Source organism: Barbus barbus (assembly GCF_936440315.1).
Source record: "Barbus barbus genome assembly, chromosome: 30".
Lineage (NCBI taxonomy): Eukaryota > Metazoa > Chordata > Actinopteri > Cypriniformes > Cyprinidae > Barbus > Barbus barbus.
The window spans coordinates 26,064,087-26,082,876 of NC_136758.1; the positions used below are offsets into that span (position 1 = coordinate 26,064,087).

The 18,790-nt window shown below is 37.9% G+C and overlaps 1 protein-coding gene across 4 annotated transcripts in view; it reads left to right on the forward strand.

Moving 5' to 3' along the window:
- LOC306850056 (syntaxin-binding protein 5-like) overlaps positions 1 to 17,958 on the forward strand; it is a 39,403-nt gene extending 21,445 nt beyond the window's left edge. The window contains exons 11-28 of one of the 4 annotated variants that reach the window (XM_079385476.1): positions 63 to 135; positions 208 to 352; positions 429 to 496; positions 666 to 706; positions 991 to 1,211; positions 2,499 to 2,686; positions 2,921 to 3,046; positions 3,905 to 4,056; positions 5,230 to 5,292; positions 5,986 to 6,042; positions 6,139 to 6,186; positions 7,027 to 7,071; positions 10,812 to 11,051; positions 12,126 to 12,483; positions 12,565 to 12,730; positions 12,822 to 12,933; positions 13,699 to 13,919; positions 15,689 to 17,958. In XM_079385476.1, coding sequence (XP_079241602.1) covers positions 63 to 135; positions 208 to 352; positions 429 to 496; positions 666 to 706; positions 991 to 1,211; positions 2,499 to 2,686; positions 2,921 to 3,046; positions 3,905 to 4,056; positions 5,230 to 5,292; positions 5,986 to 6,042; positions 6,139 to 6,186; positions 7,027 to 7,071; positions 10,812 to 11,051; positions 12,126 to 12,483; positions 12,565 to 12,730; positions 12,822 to 12,933; positions 13,699 to 13,919; positions 15,689 to 15,730 — 2,366 coding nt within the window. In that variant the 3' untranslated portion in view covers positions 15,731 to 17,958. Of the gene's footprint in view, positions 1 to 62; positions 136 to 207; positions 353 to 428; positions 497 to 665; positions 707 to 990; positions 1,212 to 2,498; positions 2,687 to 2,920; positions 3,047 to 3,904; positions 4,057 to 5,229; positions 5,293 to 5,967; positions 6,043 to 6,138; positions 6,187 to 7,026; positions 7,072 to 10,811; positions 11,052 to 12,125; positions 12,484 to 12,564; positions 12,731 to 12,821; positions 12,934 to 13,698; positions 13,920 to 15,688 lie in introns of all 4 variants that reach the window. The other 3 variants (XM_079385475.1, XM_079385477.1, XM_079385478.1) reach the window with 3 other exon arrangements.
- Positions 17,959 to 18,790: the final 832 nt, after the last annotated feature.

Genomic DNA, 18,790 nt, shown 5'->3' on the forward strand with positions numbered 1-18,790 from the left:
GTATTTTGTTGAAATGCCCCATTTAAGTGTTTAAAATAATGGTTCCTCCTGTATCCCCACAGATTTCCAGGAGCCTTATGCGGTTGTTGTCCTGTTGGAGAAGGATTTGGTTGTCATTGACCTTGCACAAATTGGGTGAGTAAATGCCAAACGTTATACACACTGTCTTGGTTTGTGCAGCTGCTTTATAAAAACCTCTCTGAGCAGGTATCCGATCTTTGAGAATCCGTATCCTCTGTCCATCCACGAGTCTCCGGTGACCTGCTGCGAATATTTTGCGGACTGTCCAGCTGAAGCCGTTCCTGCACTTTATTCAGTGGGCTCCAGACAGAGACAAGGGTTCAGTAAGAAGGTGATGCTCTGCCCTCTACTGTTTAAGAAAATGGATAGTCCTAAAACGGCTGATCCAAATCTGTCTTTTTATGCAGGAATGGCCCATAAGTGGAGGTAACTGGGGCCAGGGAACACTAAGTTTCTCAGAGATTATCATCACTGGGTAAGTGATCTCTCACATGCATACACTCTTTGTTGTACCGAAGCCTTTTCATGTATAGTAATCGGATTAGAGAGGGAAATTGTTTTTTTGGTATTGGAAGGAAAAATGCTTTTCTGTTTGGCACCAGGGCTGTTACTGTTTTCTTCTGTTTTCTTTCTGAAAACAACAGGCATGCTGATGGATCGATCAAGTTTTGGGATGCCTCAGCATGTGAGTTTCTGTCTCAGAAAACATGCTTTTATGTTTTATGTCACAAGTACATCCTACAGCATTATTTTGAGTTGGCCAGTTTGATTATGCTTTCAGCTACCAAGAGTAAAACACTCTCAGCTACATTTAAGACATTTGTACAGATTTTGCAGATATTCTCTTCACTTTAAATCAGAAAATGCAATCAACGTTTGCAGATTTGCTAATCAGATCTGCTAATAATTTGTAAAAATATTTAGCGACAACTAATAAAGATGCTGAATTTGTTCTTTTGTGTCTGTCAGTAATGCTGCAGGTTTTGTATAAGCTGAAAACAGCGAAGGTGTTTGAGAAGCCCCGCGGTAAAGAGGAGAAATCCAGCACTGAAATAGTGGATGAAGATCCGTTCGCCATCCAGATCCTGTCCTGGTGTCCAGAGAGCCGTGTGCTTTGTGTGGCTGGAGTATCAGCTCATGTCATAGTCTACAGGTTCAGCAAACAGGAAGTCACCACTGAAGTGGTTCAGGTCTGACCCATTTAAATGCATATATATATATATATATATGTTAATGTGCAGGCTGTGTATATATGTAGTTGACAAATGAACAAGATACTAGTTTAAAATGAATAGATTTGTCACAGATGCAACTGGTCAGCATTTGATTTACGTTCTTCATTTTAAATGGTCCTGTTATGTGACAAATGCTTTATTAATACGAGGTCCTAAAAACTGCATGGTGATTATAATGCAATTAGAAAAATGCTGTTTAAAGCCGTTTTAGATGGAGTTTAGCATGCACACTGCAGGATATTTCATTAAGCATTAAGTTGTTTTGACACATGGTTTCCAGCAGTTAGATACCATATGCTGCATCCACACAAATGAGTAAAGCTCTCACTTATTTATGCTTATTAATGCTAAAAACCTTGTTTTTTAATGAAGAGGTGTCACACCGCAGGACTGAATAAATGAACATGGAAGTAGCTCTACATAAATATTACAAATATAATTAATAGTGGGTAAACCTCTTCTTTATACTTACAAGCCTGGAGAATATCTTCCTGCTGGTGTATTAGCAATATTATATAATATTAAAGCTCCCCAAGAGAATTTTCAATTAGAAATTAATTTGGTGAGTCACTTTACAAGAGAAATCTGTGTATATAAATATAGAAATGTTAATATTTCATTATACTAGTTAATAACAGTGTTACCATATGCAGTTCAATCTAATGTCCCTTCTATATATTTTCTTTAATGCCAGATATTCCTTTGTTCCTTTTTCTTAATTTTGTACTTGTTAGGTGTCGTTCAATTATATCTGGGAGTTATGGAGATTTCTTTCCGTTTTTAGATTTTTGACTTTACATGTGACTTTACATATTTCCTTGAAAAAATAGAATTCAAATTAATATTTTTTTTTTCAAGGTAATATGTAAATTCATTTGTAGAGTCGCCCTCTAAAATCATAGAGTAATAAAAAAAAATAATAATAAAATAAAGCTAATATATTTAGTATTTCTGTCCATATCATTCATTTTAATACTTTTCTGTATTACACAGTTAATGATGAGGACAGTCAATTTTGTTGAAAATGCTAAAATATTAAATGATTTGCATAGATGTGTTTATGGACAAATTGAAGAAAATGTAAGAGAATATTGAATTGACTATTTTTTTGTGAAATAGTACAATTACTTGTCAACTCTGACTTAATTTTGTTTGGCCATTAAATGCATGGAAATCTGTACCTTCATCTGTGAACATGCACATGGTTGGATGGATCTGATGACAGTTGTCTTGTGTCTGTAGCTCCTGGAGGTGCGTATGCAGTGTGAGCTGAATGAAGTGGAGTCTCCCGAGGGCGGAGGCGAGCAGGCGTCAGCTGTTTCCACCCCAGGAACCTCATCCAGCCCTCAGACCAGCCTGCCTCAGTCCCACCCCTCCACCAGCAGCAACAACTCGTCTGACGGCCTGCGAGATAATGTGCCCTGTCTCAAGTACAGTCTGTTTTCATCTGTTTCAGATTTACTCATCCCTAAGCAGCATGTAACAACAACAAAACAGAAACTTCAGACTTTGGTCGCTTCACATGTTAATGAAATTGTCTTTTCTTGTGTTAGTTGGCCATGAGGACCAGATCTTTGGTTAAATGTCTGGCTGTTTGACCACATGATTTGGTCTGTGCTTATATTAGCATGTAGTTAATTGTGTCCTGTGTCTTACTTGGCCAGGGTCAGGAGTTCTCCTCTCAAACAGTCTCCGGGTTACCAGGTGGAGCTGCTCATTCAGCTGGTGTGGGTCAGCGGGGAGCCGCCACAACAGATCACCAGCCTGGCCGTCAACTCTGCATATGGCCTGTAAGTCCACGAAACGACAACACTAGCTCATTTACCACACATATGTGTTTACTGAGCATTTAAAAACACCTCCTTTCCATAACAGCTGTTCATTATCTTTCAGACAAGTTTTATGTGTCATGATCCATCATATTAAAGCCTAGCAGCCATGCTTGAATAATTGTTCTTCATTACAATAATTAAGAATTTTAACTACTTGAATACTGTTGAAATGCACAAATGTAATGAGCCACAATATGCTCTTATATCTGATTACTATCACTAAAGATGTTTGAATTTGATATTCAAGTCTATAAAATCAGTTTATTAACAACTATATACAGACAAATGTCAAATAATCATAAAATCATCTGTTGCTGAATTTAAAGTTGAATATTTTCAGGTTTCAGGATGGAGATTTCAGTTTAACATCTGATGTGTTCTGGAGCCTTGAGTAGAAATTGTGATTAAATTAATGCTGCACAAATGTCGTAAAGCAAACTTTAAAAGCAGTTTACTTTTTATTTCTAGATGCTTAAATGCAGTTTTTTTTAACATAAAACTCACACTTTAAATTCTGAAGTAATTCACCACTGGCAGAAATATTAAGCCGCAAAAACAGTTTTCAGCATTGATCACAATAAAAATAAGAAGGAAAAAGCAATCAGCATATTAGAATGATTACTGAAGGATCATGTGACACTGGAGTAATGATGCTGAAAATTACACATTAAAATAAAATACAGTTATTTTAAATTGTAATAATGTCTTAATATTATAGTTTTTCCTGTATTTTGATCAAATAGATGCACCCTGGTTGCAAATCTTAATCATTCCTTACTTTTGTGACCGGTAGTGTGAATCTGTTGTGTTTTACAGAGTTGCTTTTGGCAATGGTAATGGACTTGCCGTAGTTGATTATCTTCAGAAAACTCTGCTTTTGAACATGAGCACAGCTGAGCTGTACGGCTCCACAGATCCTCACCACAGACAACCACGCTCACCCCGCAAAACCAGACAACCCTCGGCAGGTGAACAAACATTTAAGAGAACGCTTCTTCCTCTTACTAATAATCATAACCTCTGCATGTTGTCAGTCTGTGTTTCTGTCTGATAAAGTAAAACACATGCTCATTATGAGCAGTGTCAGTCTCCGGACCACGATGCTCCTGCATCCTTCAAACTCCAGGTGGTCATCTCTGGCCGAGGAACCATCTGCACCGATCTTAGAAAATCATCCGATCCATATGCTCAAAAAGGGGCGCCGGTGTTTGTTCTTTTCTGTCCCCTGTCTTTGCTGGTTATTTTTGTTGTTCACTCATCTGAGTTTCAGTCTTTGAAATACTTTGAAATACACAGATGCCAACAGACTGAGTTTAAGGCCATGTGACATTTCGCATTATTGTTAGTGATGCACTGAACAATTTACCAATTTATGTGACCAAATAGCAAATTTTGAAAAGGCAGTTTATTCATTATTTAATAGTAATCAATCACTTATTACTCATTTTTGGGTTAGCTTCACAATTTTTAATCTGTACAGTTTTGTATGGAAGTCCATTTCTGCAGTGTAATAAAATAATTGTGACCGTTTTATCTCATAATTCAGTCATTTTTTTCCCTGAAAAAAGGCCAGCTTCCAGTTCTGTAGAAATTGGGTAGTATAATAATAAAAAATACTCAGTTTAATTTAAATTTTAATGTGCAGTAATCATTATCTTGACCACTAATATTGTGCATTTATTGTCAATTATTTTTTATTATTATTATATTTAGACTTCACTCGTTTATTGAAAATAATAAATGCAGAACAAATGTCCAATCTACCCTGAATTCAGTCTGTGGACTCTGTCCGTTCAAAGGCCTTCTAGCTGTTCATTTGATTTTTGTGTCATTGTTTTGTCTCACCCTTTCAATATTCGTCTCTCTTTCGTAAAGACACTCTGCATAAGAAGTCTTGCATGTCCGGCCTCTCTAACTTTTATTCTGAATCTGTGAAAAAGCTTCGTTCTTCATACCTCAGTAAGTCACACGGCACTCATCAAAGGTCTTGTCCTTCTCTTTATATCTGTCTGCATTCTTCTTTTTCTCTTTGTTTAACACTATAGTCTATTTTTGTGTTGGTTTATTATTTAAGTGTTACGTGATGTTTATTGCATAAATGTCAGCCAGGCTGTTTAGTTTAGACTTGTTTGTTTCAACAGGTCTTTGTGATGGTAATGATGCATCAGCCACACCAGAGGAGAGATGCAAATCACCAACTTCAGGTAAAGATTGCCTCATTCTTTCTCCCTCATATTTACTGATAGAACAAAACATATTGAGAGCATTGATTGATGGTAGTTTATGATGAGTTGATTGACAGACCCTTAAAGGAACACTTCACCCAAACATGAAGCTTCTGTCATAATTTACTCACTCTTCTTCTTCATTTTATACTCCCAAGCTCCAAAAATGTGAAATGTAGTAATATGTTTGTATTTCAAGTATTCTAGCCACTTGTGTTTAACAAAAGAGAATAAAACAATATTGATACAACATGAGGTTGATTTTGTGATGAAAGCATGTTCATTTTGTGTGGCTTTTAAGGTGCAATGTGTAATTTCTGCACCACTAAAGGACCCCTGTCAGCATGGTTTGAACAAACTGGTAGTCCCGCCAAACCCATGCAATTCCATTGGTCATGCAGAAATTGCACACTGCAACTTATAGACAGACATATTGACAAACACTGCAATGCCAGAGCATTGAACGCAAAGCTCTATTATAGTTAAAAATTCTTTAGCACAGCAAAAAACTAAAACAATTCTGCAAGCATCGTCAGAATCCCAGTCAGGTGTGCTGACTAAGTGCTTTTCATTTACAAGGAATTTGACTTTGATATGCATATAGTTGCCAAAAGTTACATAAGATCCCATCAGCTGTGTTACATTATTATGCAGACTGTGTTGTTGCTATAGGCTCCGGTTCACCGTGCAATTCTGATGAAGACAGCAAACAAAAGTTCATTGACAAGGGTACGGTACATTATAAACACACCTTTTAGAAACAGCTTTTTTGTCCTAGGAAATCTTTTATTTTCTTTGATTGGTTTTATTCAATACATTTTCCAGTGAAGTCCAAAAGCAAGCGGATATCCAAGACTTTTGCCAATGACTTTGGTACTGTATAATGTTCATATTACAGCAGTCTGGGTCTCTCAGTTTCTGTGCTAATGGGCACTTGTGCACTAACCAAATGAACTAACCAAACAAATTAAAAAGGGTTTGCTTAAGTGCGTAGTAGAGCTGAACTTGAGCTTTGTGTGTCTGTTGCTTGGTGGTTAGGTGTGCCCATAAATGGTGGACCAGTGAGATCTTATTTGAGAGCCGTATTTACCACTTTCAAAGTAGTAGTAGTGATTGATTCATAAGTGCATGTTAATCTAAAGGAAAAAGATTAAAACGTTTTTCTCATCATTTAAAAAAAAAATTCTAAATTGCTTTTTTCTAACCTCCTTTAACATTACAGGTTTTTACTCTGCGCTGGTGCGTTTCAAGGGTAAAAATACACAGGATGATGAAAATTATGTCATTTAACATATTCCTGATTTTGAATGCATTTGCACACAGATCTCTACTGAACATCTGAAATCATAGACAGGGCGATCTCACACAGTGACAGACATTTGCGAGAGAAATGAGGCTCCTGGTGTTCTGACTCTTGAGCGGTGCTGGTTTCATTGCCACTAATCTCAATGCAATTTTCCGGGCATGATCGAGTTGCTTCTGATTATAACATACTAGATGAACAAACATCTCTTTTATGGCTGCTGATGGGCTCATGGCTGCTCTTTGGCTTCATTCTACATCTTGATCCTCCAGCTGATAAATTTAGTCTCAACCTGCTTATTTCTCTCTTAAACCGGTTGATTAATACTTACTTAAATTCTTTAACTTTAGTAACCATCATTTCCCAGATGAATGACTTATATATTCAGAACAATGTTTTCTTTTTTCCAGCTAAGATATCCAGGAAAATTAACATGATTGCTGATCAGAAAGATGGTAAGCGTTTGTTCTCTCACTTTAGTTTCTAGGAGTAGCTGTGCATCTCTTGCAGGGGATCAATTTCTTCCATGCCGACATTAACTGGGCATTACTTTATTCAGTCTACTTACATTATCAGCATAACGTCTGGTCCAGTTTGCAGCTTATTCTAGCCTAGAATTGCCCAATTAAACTGGACATGTCTGAAAAACAACTAGTCATAGTTGGCGTTTTTATGCAGTTTGAATAACACATTAGGGGTATGCGATATACTGGTAGACATGATTAACCAGTAGAAATTTGTCAACTGGCAGAGATTTTGGACTATCGTCTCTATCGCGGTTACACTTTCTGAGCGCTGTCGGAGACGTGCATGCACGTCAAGACGGTGCTCATAGAGTGCGGGAGTATTGAGTTATTTTTGCCGCTTTATAGGGCTTGAATGGTTAAATACACCCTTGTATGTGTCAAAATGCCCATCTTTGCAAGTATCCTCTTAAACACAGTAATTTAGGTCTTAAGTGAAAGCAAACAGCTGAGAGAGAAAACACACGTAACAGTATATTGGATCCAAGCAGTTCTTAATATGACAGCAGTCTAATATTCCTGCTCTCATGTTACTCAAACAACAAGAGAGAGAAAATCTGTAACTGCTCTTGACTAAATCACTTTTTTAACTTTAATAAAAAGAAATATGTATTTAATTTACACAGTGAAGAATATGCAGTGTTTTTATGCATTTGATTACCTTATACGATGCATGTAGCATTTCTTATTTATATGTTGTACTGCAGTGTTTTATACTTTTGCTTGTAATTAGTTTCCTATTCTTAGTTAACCACTGACTGTTTACTTCTCTTCGGTGAGCTTGTTTTTTGTTTTGTTTTTTGTTTTTAAGGCTAGTATAAATATATATATATTTACAGGTACATCTAAAAAAAAATAATATTGTGAAAAAGGTCAATATTTTTTGTCAATCATTTCAGAAAGTGAAACCCATATATTATATAGATTTATTACACATAGAGTGAAATATTTCAAGCCTTTATTTCTTGAAATTTTGATGATTATGGCTTACAGATCATGAAAACCCAAAATTCAGTGTCTCAGAAAATTAGAATATTACATAAGATCAATAAAAAAAAGGATATTTTATACAGAAATGCCAGGCTTCTGAAAAGTATGTTCATTTCTATGCACTCAATACTTGGTTGGGCCTCCTTCTGCATGAATTACTGCATCAATGCAGCGTGGCATGGAGGCAATCAGCCTGTGGCACTGCTCAGGTGTAATGGAAGCCCAGGTTGCTTTGATAGCGGCCTTCAGGTTATCTGCATTGTTGGGTCTGGTGTCTCTAATCTTCCTCTTGACAATACCCCATAGATTCTCTCTGGGGTTCAGGTCAGGCGAGTTTGCTGGCCAATCAAGCACAGTAACACCATGGCCATTGAACCAGATTTTGGTACCTTTGGCAGTGTGGGCAGGTGCCAAGTCCTGCTGGAAAATGAAATCAGCATCTCCAAGCTTGTCAGCAGAAGGAAGCATGAAGTGCTCTACAATTACCTGGTAGATGACTGTGGACTTCAGAAAACACAGGACCAACACCAGCAGATGACATGGTAGCCCAAATCATCACTGACTGTGGAAACTTCACACTGGACTTCAAGCAGCTTGGATTCTGTGCCTCTCCACTCTTCCTCCAGACTCTGGGACCTTGATTTCCAAATGAAATGCAAAATTTACTTTCATCTGAAAAGAGGGCTTTGGAGCACTGAGCAACAGTCCAGTTCTTTTTCTCCACAGCCCAGGTAAGACGCTTCTGACGTTGTCTCTGGTTCAGAAGTGGCTTGGTAGCCCTTTTCCTGGAGACGTCTGAGCGTGGAGACTCTTGATGCACTCACTCCAGCTTCAGTCCACTCCTTGTGAATCTCTCCTATGTGTTTGAATCAGCTTTGCTTGACAGTATTCTCAAGCTTGCGGTCATCCCTGTTGCTTGTGCACCTTTTCATACCCAAGTTCTTCCTTCCAGTCAACTTTGCATTTAATATGCTTTGATACAGCACTCTGTAAACAGCCACACCTTTCAGTAATGACCCTCTGTGACTTACCCTCTTTGTGGAGGGCGTCAATTTTCGTCTTCTGGATCATTGCCAAGTCAGCAGTCTTCCCCATTATTGTGGTTTCAAAGAAAAAGAGATACCTGGAATGTATACTGTAGGGATGCTCATTTATTGAAACTCAAATGTAAATATTCTAATATTTTGAGATACTGATTTTTGACTTTCATGAGCTGTAAGCTCTAATCATCAAAATTAAAAAAAAAAACTTTTGCAATATTTTACTTTACATGTAATGAATCTAAAACATATGAAAGTCACTTTTTGAAATGTTACAAGAAAAAATGAACTTTTTCACGATATTCAAATTTTTTGACATGTACCTGCACTTGTGACAAGAATTAAGACACATCTTTGGTATCAAAAATGTTGATATCATAAAGACCTTATTTAAAACAAAAATAAATAAATCATGATATATATTGTTACCATGAAATAAAATGACTTACATTGTGCTATAAGATTTTGGTCATATCGCCCACCTCTACAACAAATAAATACTTTAAATCATGTTTTCAGGATATCATGCACTACTGTTAATAGACCTATATAGACTGGCATGCATAAATAGAAAAGTGTACAAATGTTTTAGGTGCAATATATTCATTAGCTAGCTAGTTATAATATATGCTGTTCTGCGTATAGAAAGGAGGTTACGGCATCACTGCTGTCTCCCTGGTAAGAAACAAAGAGTTCAGTGAAGGAAATAAAGAAGAAATGCACAGCGTCTTTCGGGGAGACCTCATTCTGTGACCCCAGTGAGTGGCCCTATTTTAGGCTGACCTGACCTGTTCTGGTTCATACTAGCTCACACTGAAGCCTGCTGTGTGGGAATTGCCTGTTGTCTTGAATGATGCCGTCCAAGTTTGGTTTTGGTGAAACAGAAACATTCCCTCACCCTTTTTTCGATGTCTGATTTTGAACAGATTAAAGTTTAATATTATTAGTGGAATACAGAATCATTACACAAAACTAAAAAATATCACTCATCATCCCAAAATACACACATAAAACATGATCAAACCAGCAGTAACCTGTTAATTTCTCTAGTTTTGATTTGTTGATATTGACTTTTTTTTAAGTTTACTAACAAATTTCAGACATTTTATAGGTAAATATCAAACAAAAAAGCTTGGGTCATATTTTACCCCAACATATTATTTTATTTTTAAGTTTAATGCTTTAGAGAATAGATTATTTGTTCTTTTGATTTTGGGACATGTTTTGGGTGAGACTCATCTTTGCATTGCTTTTAGAATGTTTGTATCCTTGCCAGAAAGCTATCTGAATGCATCTGGGTCTCTGAGAGTGAAAATAAAGCACCATAACAATGTTATGTAATTGGTGATTGCAAGTTTTGTTCCTACTGAATGGAGCTGTTCTGGTGATTTCATGGCAATAATTTGTGTGCAGTTCCTGTATGTCTTGCACATTACACGCTACACTGAAACATAACGTTTATGTTAATACTACGTATTTACTAAGAATGTATCAGAAATATATTAACTGCTTAATGGCTTGACTGTTTTTGTCCTTTGATTTCAGGTGTCCTAAGGTGGTTCAGACTTGATTTTAAAAAAGTCATGCTAATTATCCTCTTATTGTTGTCTTTTTGTCCCTGATGGGTCACCGTGTCCTCAGATGCCAGGGACAACTCGTTCAGCCGCTCACGCAGCTCCAGTGTGACCAGTATCGACAGAGAGTCACGCGAGGTCATTTCCTCCTTCTACTTTTGTGACTCCCTGTCCAAGAAGAGCGAGACTGTGGCAGTGCCCAGCCTGTGGGTGGGCACCTCATTGGGCAGCATGCTGGCCATCGCCCTTACTGTGCCCTCCACACCAGAGCAGCGGATGCAACAGCCTGTGGGCATTTCTTTCTGTGGTAAGATGTGCTTATTATTAGCTATCCATCCACATATTTTTGACACAAATTTTGGGATATTGCATAAAAAAACACCGGATAGAAATGCCAAGACACACATAAAATCTTAAAAAGTGCATTAAAATGTATGCACTCCATTGAGGCAGATAATTTTTTCCTGATGCGGAGACATGCACATAAACTATGATGGAAACGCATTCAGCGAATAAATTCCTAGATGTGCAATGAAAAACTTTGCCTCAATAGATCATGTGATTAGCTAGTAAAATTTTCACTTTTTTGCCTGCAGATTTTTTGTCAATAGTGTACCGTTGATGAAGCACAGCTCGTACAGAAGTCACTTTTTCAAACCAAACTCGATAAGTTAAAAATTGCATGCTGAAATTGAAAGTGAGCAAAATATGCGTGAAGAGCTTTTTTCACCCTTGTGTGGAACTCTCAATCCCAATCCTGCTGAAATTAACTGCTTTCACAGGAAGTGACGATTTTGTTCTCTTCATCACATGGGATGGAAACTGTGCTAAATGCTTTATGCAATATTCCAATTTTCACACAAGTTACAGCTTTGTTTCGTAGCTTTGGATGGAAACAGCTGTTAATGGAAAAAGGCACACCTGTTGGTTTCACACCTGCACACATCTAGTATATTCATGTAAAACAATATATACTATATAGTATATCTCGCAAAATACAACTATCACCCAGCTCTTTATATAAAGTTGGATATAGAAGTATATCCAACTTTATTTCCATATATTGGAAACAGTACGCGCAGTATACTGTATAGCAAATCTTATGTATGTGATTGTTTATATTGTCGCAAAATGTAACCATATAATTACCTGGCTCTTAAAATAATGTTGGATGTATAAGAATGTCCTACTTTATCTGCATACATACAGTGCACTTGCGTAGGGAGATTACACTATATAGCAAATCTCAACTGCTTAATTTCTTGTATCATAGCAGAATGTAACTAAGTATGTCACTCAGCTCTAATCTGATAAATGCAACCATAAGGCATGAAGGTATTAATTATACAAATACATTTAACTTGAATTCTTGTCATCACAGGTCAAGTAGTGCGCCTGAAGGGAGGTATTTTGCGCATGGCCCAGCTGGATGCCAGCGGGACCCTTCTGCCCCACGTTTACGAGTCCTGGAATGAGTCCAATGCCCCTGAGGAGGAGAGAGAACGGCCACGGAGACGCCGGCCCACCTCGTCTCCTTCATCTCAGGAGAACCCAGACTGTCAATACGCTGTGGTCTGCTCAGAGAAACAGGCTAAGGTGGTGGCGGTGCCCTCCCAAAACTGTGTCTATGAACACAACATCACAGAGACCTCCTTTGTACTTCGAGCAGATGTGGTGACGATGACTGCAGGGGTCGGCATCGCCTGCTTCTGTGCCAATGGCCATATAATGACCCTCAGGTAACATGGTTAACCTGATATTCAAAGCCATTGAATATTTAGTTTTTTGACTTATAAGTCTATAAACCGTCTGTTTTTTAGTTTGCCCAGCCTGCGGCCACTGCTAGATGTGAACTACCTTCCCCTGACAGACATGAGGATAGCCAGAACCTTCTGTTTCTCAAACCAAGGCCAAGCCCTGTACCTCACATCGCCCACTGAGATCCAAAGAATCACCTATAGCCAGGAAACCTGTGATAACCTGCAGGTAAGACTGTGTACATTGTTTTATCATACCTGTAAACGTTTTGGTAAAATTTGCCATTTTGGTATTTATTTTGAGGTGCTCATTTTTGCAGGAGATGCTCGGAGAGCTGTTTACTCCAGTGGAGACACCAGAGGCTCCAAACCGAGGCTTCTTCAAGGGCTTATTTGGAGGCGGGGCTCAGTCCTTAGACAGAGAGGATCTGTGTAAGCGTTAATCTGGCACTCAAACATAAAAATCTGTTTGTCTTAAATAGAAGTGATCTAAAATTCTGTCTGATTGTTTATCATTCTTTTTGTCTGATTTCTATACTGTTTTTAATCAATCAAAGTTTAAATGTTAAATATCAAAACATTTTAATGTACAGTACACTTAAAAGAGTGGAGAAGAGCAGTTGAATAATCTAAAGAACCTTTTTTCCAAAATATAAAGAACATTTTGTGGAATGGAAAGGTTCCTAAAGAAGCTTTAACCTCTCCCAGAAAGAAATAAAGAATCTTTATTTCTAAGTATTATATAGAGAAAAACAAATAAAATGAATGTCACCCAAAGATTGAAAATTAGTCTCATTTTATCCCTAAAATTAAGATCTTTTGTGAAATCTCTAATTTTACATAAAGAATATTTTATTTTTAGGAAGATTTTTTTTTCCCCACAAAAATTAATATCTGCATTCAGCAAAAAGAAGAAAAAATAAAAATTTTGGCCAGTACAAGTATGGTTATGAATGAACAATATAGACTACTCCTTTCTCATCAAAAAGTGAAAACAGCCAGGCAAAATATGAGATGCAAAAGAAACACACTCACCTCAGTGGTTATCACAGATAAAAGGTAGACAAGCTTTAAATTTCTGCTATGATGAGGGACGATACTAAGTTTCTCTTCTAAGTGTTATTTTAGAATTTGTACTTTCTTGAAAAACGTTTGCTGGCACTGAATCATATCCTTCTTGTTTGTTCTCGCCTGCAGTCGGAGAGGTGTCTGCTGGTAAGGCTTCACGCAGCCTGGCGCAGCACATCCCGGGTCTAGGTGGTATGGAGGGTATGAAGGGGGCCGCCTCCGGTGTGGTGGGAGAGCTGGCACGGGCGAGGATAGCTCTGGACGAGAGAGGACAGAAACTAGGCGAGCTGGAGGAGAGGACAGCAGCCATGATGGGCAGCGCTGACTCCTTCTCTAAACACGCTCATGATGTGAGGCGATCACTTGCTATTCACCACTGCTTTTTAAAATGATACAGAGGCTGCATTTCAGAACTTAGTGAGCACATTTCAGTCCCTCCAGGATTGTGAAATAATGCACTCATTCCCTGCAAACAGTGATTTTCTTACTCAGTATTTTTGTCATTTTCAAGTACAAATATCAATATTCTTAAAGATAGATTTACTTGAGATGCATAATAACTTAAGATATTTAAGGGGACCTAACACACAGTTTCACCCAATCTCATATTAATCTAGAGTACCTATAGAGTACTACTGCATCCTTCATATCTCCAAAAAGTCTTTAGTTTTATCATATTAATAAAAGAAAGATACAGCTTTACGATTCTCTCCGGAAAAAGCCGAGCTCCTGGAGGCGTGCCGTGTGGCGGAACTGAAAAGTGACGAGCACTTGCGCCGATCGCCAACAAAACACAGCCATTTGATGCCGTTTCACTTACCATCTGCAGTTCTGAATCATGACCAGGATCTTTTATAGCTGGGACCGCTCCGTCTTTCGGTATTAAACGAAGTGCAAATCCAGCGTTGAACTGGGCCTTGTTTATAAAACGTTCATCAACAAAACACTTGAAAAATTCCATTGCTGCCCCGGAAACACAAAGTATATCCACTGTTGATGTAACGGTGGGTTCTTTTGGGAAGCTGAACAAGGTTATCTTTCCCTTACAACCAAAAACACACTTCTTTAGAGACATTCTTCCCGTGCAGCCGAATGAAACACGTTGATGGGCGCGCTCTCGCGCTCGGTCTGGTCGATGCGTGCACGGGCGCATTCTTCCAGGAGAAATGCCCATATTAGGAGTTCCACCATCGTTTACGTCACCAAGAGCTACGATTGGGAAAAAACTCTCCGAAACTTGTACGAACCCGGAAGTGAGATTTTTTGCGCAGAAATACTCTGTTATACGTCCAAACTGTTTTTGGAAACTTTGTCCATGCTTAGCATGAGAATCCAACTCTTTAACAGTGTAAACAGCTCTGAATGCATGAAACAGCATTGTACCCCCCTTTAAGTCTTGTTTTCTGAAAACAAGATTGAATATCTTGCGTCATTTCGCTTCTCAAGTTAAGCATATCTTGATTTATGAATGTATAGATATTTTCACTGCAAAACAAGACAGTTCACAGTGGTCAATCACTACCTGAAGTCTAGCAATCCAATGACTTGTTTATATTTACCCGTTAAGTGCGTGGAACGAAATGAAAGTTTCTAGTGGTTAATGATGCTATTAAACTTCTATATATATAATACTGAATATAATTTATATTGGGCTGGATATTTGCTAGTCCTCATAATGCTTGATTTTAACAGTATGCACTTTTAAAATTATGTGAGTGAATACAATCACGCTATTGTATTGTAATCTATTGTATGCTGAAAAAAGTAAAAACAATAGACAATTATATCATTAAATTGTTAAAACATTAAGTAATGTCTAACATTTAAAATGTATAATCTTTCACTGATTACACACTGATTCAGTGACAGTGTGCATTATTAACAGATAATTGTATTCTTTTACTGATTTACACTATTTAGATCGTGAAAATTCCACCAATATTGCATTTTAGGCCTTTTTTGAGAAACTGACATTTTTATTGATATTGATGTCCAGAAATGCTGTCTAGGTAGGCAGCTCTCTAGGTTTTGAGATGCAGCTGTAGTCTTTGACAAACAATGATATTTGTGTTGGCTAATTTGTTTCATAGAGAGTAAATCATCTGCCTTTCTCCACCAGATAATGCTGAAATACAAGGACAAGAAATGGTACCAGCTCTGAGGTCCCTGCAGGGAGTCAGCGGACCTTCCTATGAAGACAGCAGATCCATCATCTCTCCTCCGTTTCTTCCTTCTCTTCCTGTATCTTTCTCTCTCTCTGTGATGTCCAGAGACTGCCACATGCGCTCAGCACAATGTCACGCGGCATTACCTCGAGCTGAGGAGCTGCTGAAAGACCGAGGAGACAGGAGGGGAAGGAACGGGACAGGCGAAACGCATCAGGATGGGATTTCCTTCCCTTCTCGGTGGCAGTTGAGTTTCCTCTCCCGATCTTGTCTTGAGAGAGGAGGCCCATCACCGGTGCTGCCCCTGTCTTATACCTTCATCCGCCACGCTGTCATTTTCACTGCCATTCTGTCTGCGAAGAAACTACGGAAAGGACATTTTGGGAAATGAAAGACTGAAGATTAAAGAATGAAATGTGTCAGAGGGACATAGAGCTGACAAAAGAAGGTCTAATGTCTGCAGCATTGCCAAGCTTAATGCTTCTGATAATCTGTCACTAGTGCAAGAATAGGTTGCATGTCTAGTGATTTAATTTAGGAAATTAGTGCTTTTTCTTGTTTTTGGAATTGGAATGGATCTCCTCTAGCTAATATTTCACCCCAAAATCAATATTTTGCATAAAGAAAATCTGTTGTTAGGAGGCAGGCGTGTTCTTTAAGCAAAATATTACATAAATTTGATTTTAGCTTGATGCATAACTAGATTTCATGAGATTCAGCCAGTAATCATGTTAGCTATGGAAAAGGCCGGCTTGTCTTACGTAAGATGTGAAGAAGTACCATTTAATTTAACCTCTAAAGGGCTGGAAGTTGCTGTATTTACCACATATCATGTGATTATTTTGCCATATGAAATTGCAGACGAGCCTGGGCAGCAAAGCTGATCTGATCATGCACCATTCTGTTGTTCTTTCGTCTAAAGGACGTATTGGTTTACACTGATCAGGTCTTAAAAGAGCTTTTAGGGAAGAGCTCTGACTTTGATGTACACTATACGCTGTGTTGACACTGGAGAAAGATGTTCATTTTAAATATATATAAAGATCTAAATAGCGTGACTGTCTAAAAAAGGTTTCTGGCTCAAATTTCACACCAAAATCAAAAGAAAAAATAATATTTAGCATGAAGACAAATACGTTTTTGTAAGATCATTCATTTTTGCTTTGTGCTTAGAAAAAAAACACTGTATTACAATTAAATACAGTACAAATACCACTATGATATATAAATATTTATCCATTTAAATGTTTTTTAACATTTTGGTAAATTTATTTATTTTCTTTCATTACAGAATAAAAATGTGCCTAATTATTCACAGTGCAAAAGAAATTGGTTTAATTTTCTGTAAACTGTAATTTCTTCTAATTTCTCAGATTTTGGGGGTGAAATGTGACCCAGGCGTGCTTTTAAAAGGTTTCACCAATAGGAATAACTGCTGAATATTTGCTGGTTATATACAAACAGAGCTCGTGAATTATTTTTGATCTACAGGAGCAGGATATTTTTATCACGAAGGAGTGCGAGTGAGAGCTGGGAAGTGAGGCATGATCTTGATTATGTGCCTTGTGATGAATGGCATGTCAGAAACCCCATCCGCTCTCCGGACAAGAGGGACACCGCTGGAATGTGCCGAGAGTACTGATTCTTCATATGCAAAACAGGTTCCTCCTCCTCATTTCCCATGATGCAACTGCTCCTGGACGAGGAAATCTCAAGGCTTATGCGAGACTCAGTACAGTACCTGGTGACTTCCTCCTCTGAAGTACATGACGAATGGATTTCTCTGTGTATTTTCTAAGAAGCCTTTTCGGATGGACTAATGCATGAGTTTGTCATCCTCACAGAGAGGTGAATATATCTATCTCTGTGTTTGTTGCTGCAGTGGAGGTGACCACTAAATGTTCAATGCAACTCCATACTCTCGATCAGCAGCCCACGGATGGGCGTTACCTTCTGCCTTTGCTTTGCGACCCATGAATATATGCTAACCTCGACTCGTGTGCGTTTACGTGTGTTCGTGAACATACATGTATGCAAGAATATGTGTATGCTCACGTTTCTATAAACTAAAGATACAATATATTTGAAAGCATATGTTGGGATGTTTTCTTATTTATGAGGTGCAAGAAATTGCTGCTATTTGTGTTTCAAATTAGGAGCATCTGTAAAATCTGTTGACGCTTGTTATTTTCCAATCAGGCATAAAAAAAGAGTTAGGTCTCTCAAAAATGAAGCTTTGCTGAAAACGTGCTCTTCCGCAGGCCATTCAAGATGCAGATGAGTTTGTGTCTTCATGGGAACAGATTTGGAGAAATTTAGCATTACATCACTTGCTAAAGTGAATGGGTGCCGTCAGAATGAGAGCTCAAACAGCTGATAAAAGCATTACAATAATCCACAAGAGTCCAGTCCACCCATTAATATTTTATAAAGCAAAAATCTGTGTTTTTAAGAAACAAATGTATCTTTAAAGCGTTTTAACTATAAACGATTGCCTAATAATGCTTCTTTCACTGAAAAAGCCCATCCCCAGTTGTTCTCTCACATCAAATTCCATCCACATATTCTGAACTGTTTTCACTTGTAAATAGCACCAGATTTGTGCATATTTTACTCCTGATTAAGGCAAGACGACTTTTTCATTGGAGAAAGCTAAATTATGGACTCGTATTTTAGCCAAAATGATGGATTTGTTTCTTACAAATGCATAGTTTTTCGCTTCAGAAGATGTTATTGATGGACTGGAGTGTTCTGACGGCACCCATTGGTGAGCAAGTGATGCAATGCCAAATCTCCAAATCTGTTGTTATGAACAAACTCCATCTTGGATGGACTGAGGATGAGTACATTTTCAGCAAATTTTCATTTTTGGGTGAGCTATTCCATGAAAGCTTTTCTGTTTGTTTTGTTTTTTATCACATTGCTGCCAAATGTTGTAAATATGAATATTTCTGAAGACAAACTTGAGAGTGCGGACGCAGTCAGAGGTACTGAAGATGGTGTCCGTGATCTGACTAGACTCCAAAGAGTTGCTCTGCTGTGAAAGTCGTTCTCAC